The sequence below is a fragment of the Mandrillus leucophaeus genome, unplaced genomic scaffold (genome assembly GCF_000951045.1).
Source record: "Mandrillus leucophaeus isolate KB7577 unplaced genomic scaffold, Mleu.le_1.0 Scaffold298, whole genome shotgun sequence".
NCBI classification, from domain to species: Eukaryota; Metazoa; Chordata; class Mammalia; order Primates; family Cercopithecidae; genus Mandrillus; species Mandrillus leucophaeus.
In genome coordinates this window covers 2,331,113-2,333,040 of record NW_012103120.1, presented here as the reverse complement: position 1 = coordinate 2,333,040, position 1,928 = coordinate 2,331,113, and the positions used below count along the sequence as shown (strand labels likewise).

The 1,928-nt window shown below is 43.3% G+C and overlaps 1 protein-coding gene across 1 annotated transcript in view; it reads right to left on the bottom strand.

Moving 5' to 3' along the window:
• The window catches only part of LAMB4 (laminin, beta 4), a 128,739-nt gene that overhangs the window by 52,002 nt on the left and 74,809 nt on the right, over window positions 1-1,928 (bottom strand). The window contains exons 25-26 of the mRNA XM_011986387.1: window positions 1,619-1,843; window positions 684-851 (exon numbers count right to left, since the gene is read on the bottom strand). Of these exons, the coding sequence (XP_011841777.1) occupies window positions 684-851; window positions 1,619-1,843 (393 nt within the window). The remainder of the gene's footprint in view (window positions 1-683; window positions 852-1,618; window positions 1,844-1,928) is intronic.

The following is a 1,928-nucleotide window of genomic DNA, read 5'->3' as shown; positions in this document are numbered from 1 at the left end:
TTAACAAATAGTTTTTTTCCCACAAGTGATGTTATCCTTATTAAAAATTCTGTGCTCACTGGTTTATTGACTGAAAAATCACACATGCATCTATCTATGTAGTATTAGTTGTATATGAAACATTGAAGATTTGATCCTGGTACACATGCCTACATGATGCCAGTCTACAAGTCAAGAAGACTTCTTATTTTACCCATATGTAAAGCCATTGGTGAGCAATAGGAAACAACAGCTCAGTTTTTTAAATGGACTTGTGGGTTTTGAAGGTATCTGTTTATTTTCATTCTGATTAATAATCTCTTCTGATTATTTCTTAGATCTTCCCTATGATTACACGTATGAAATAGTGAAAGGTGAGGTTGATGTCTGTGTTCCATTGTGTATGAATTCTGACTTCCTCAGTCACAGAGAGAAAACTGAAGTAGGCGAAGCTGAGCTTTGAGATGCTCATTCTCTTTTTTTGGTTTTCATTCCTTGATAGAGGCTGACTCCATCCCCTGCAAGGCCAATCCTGTTTAAATGCACTAATTAACAACAGTACATAAAAGAAACTTTCTTTACACATTTAGAAACCATGTCTCACTATCAGTCCTTACTCTGAGTGCACTAGTAAGTTTTAAAGTATCTTGCCTGGTCACAGTGGCTACTTTGAGAGGTCCTAGGGTCACAGTCACATGACTGACATCCTCTGCCAGGGACCAGATTCCAGTATCCATCAGCACAACGATCACAGGCCAGGCCTGTGACATTCGGCAGACAAGGGCATGCACCAGTGACAGGGTCACAGAGGCAAGCTCCCCCACCAGGGGGACACTCCGCGGGACTCACACCAGAAGCATGGCAGGAGCATCCTGGGATGATAAAACCATCATCAGAGGTAAATTCAATGATAAATTTGGCATTTAGCAAACCATACAAAGAGAATTTTAGACCTGGATGTATCATTTCTCCAAGGGGCTCAAAGAACAAACACCTTATAATAGTAAAGAATTTACCGAAGAATCTAAGCAGGTTGAACCCATTTAATGGTTTCCGATCTCCCCAAATGGCAAGTTCATGTGGTGGAACTTGTGCGAAGAGCGCACAGTTAAGATGCCTAAAAATCTTATTTTTCCCTCATGCCACTCACCAAAGTCCCATTTATTTAAATGACTTGAAAACAATGGTTCACTTATGCATTACAGTCACTTGACGAGTTTGTTACAATGCAGATTCCTGGGCTTCACTCCCAGAGATTCTGACTCAGTGGGTCTGAAGTACAGCCTAGGAATTTGCATGTTAATACACCTCACCTCCCCACTGCTCTGGCACTGGTCAACTGCGGCCTAAACTCTGAGAAACAATGCTTTGAATCCACGAGGACAGGTATTTCAGGCAACAGACACAAAAGGCAAACTAGTAACACCAGTGAGAACATTGTGGCTGCATCTGAGAATACCAGTGGTTGCATTGCACTAATTTCTGTTGATGAGTTCAGTACAACAGCCCTGTCACCTGGTGGGTGCTGCTTTTGCCTGCTGGGACTGGCCTAACTGAAATGAGCATGGGAGAGTTGACAAGACACTTACAAGCTGTCACTCAGCTGATACATTTCGCCCCGGGAGTTTTGCAGACTTACTTCTGCAGGTCTGATTGAGGGCTGATCCATAGTGACCTGGTTTGCAGAGCTGGCAGTTTGTACCCTGAGTGTTGTGCAAACATCGAAGGCACTCCCCTGTTACCCGGCTGCAGGACTCTGGATCGGTTACATCTATATTGTTGTTGCAGGGACATGGTTGGCAAGGTGCTCCTGAAATTCTTGGATTTCCATAGAAACCAGTAGAGCATTCTCCACACTGAGTACCTGAAAGACAGGGGGAGGAAAAGGAATGGGGTGAGGTGTCAGTGTTGGGAGAGAGGAGGAGATCGATGTCCTAAATAGAAAATTA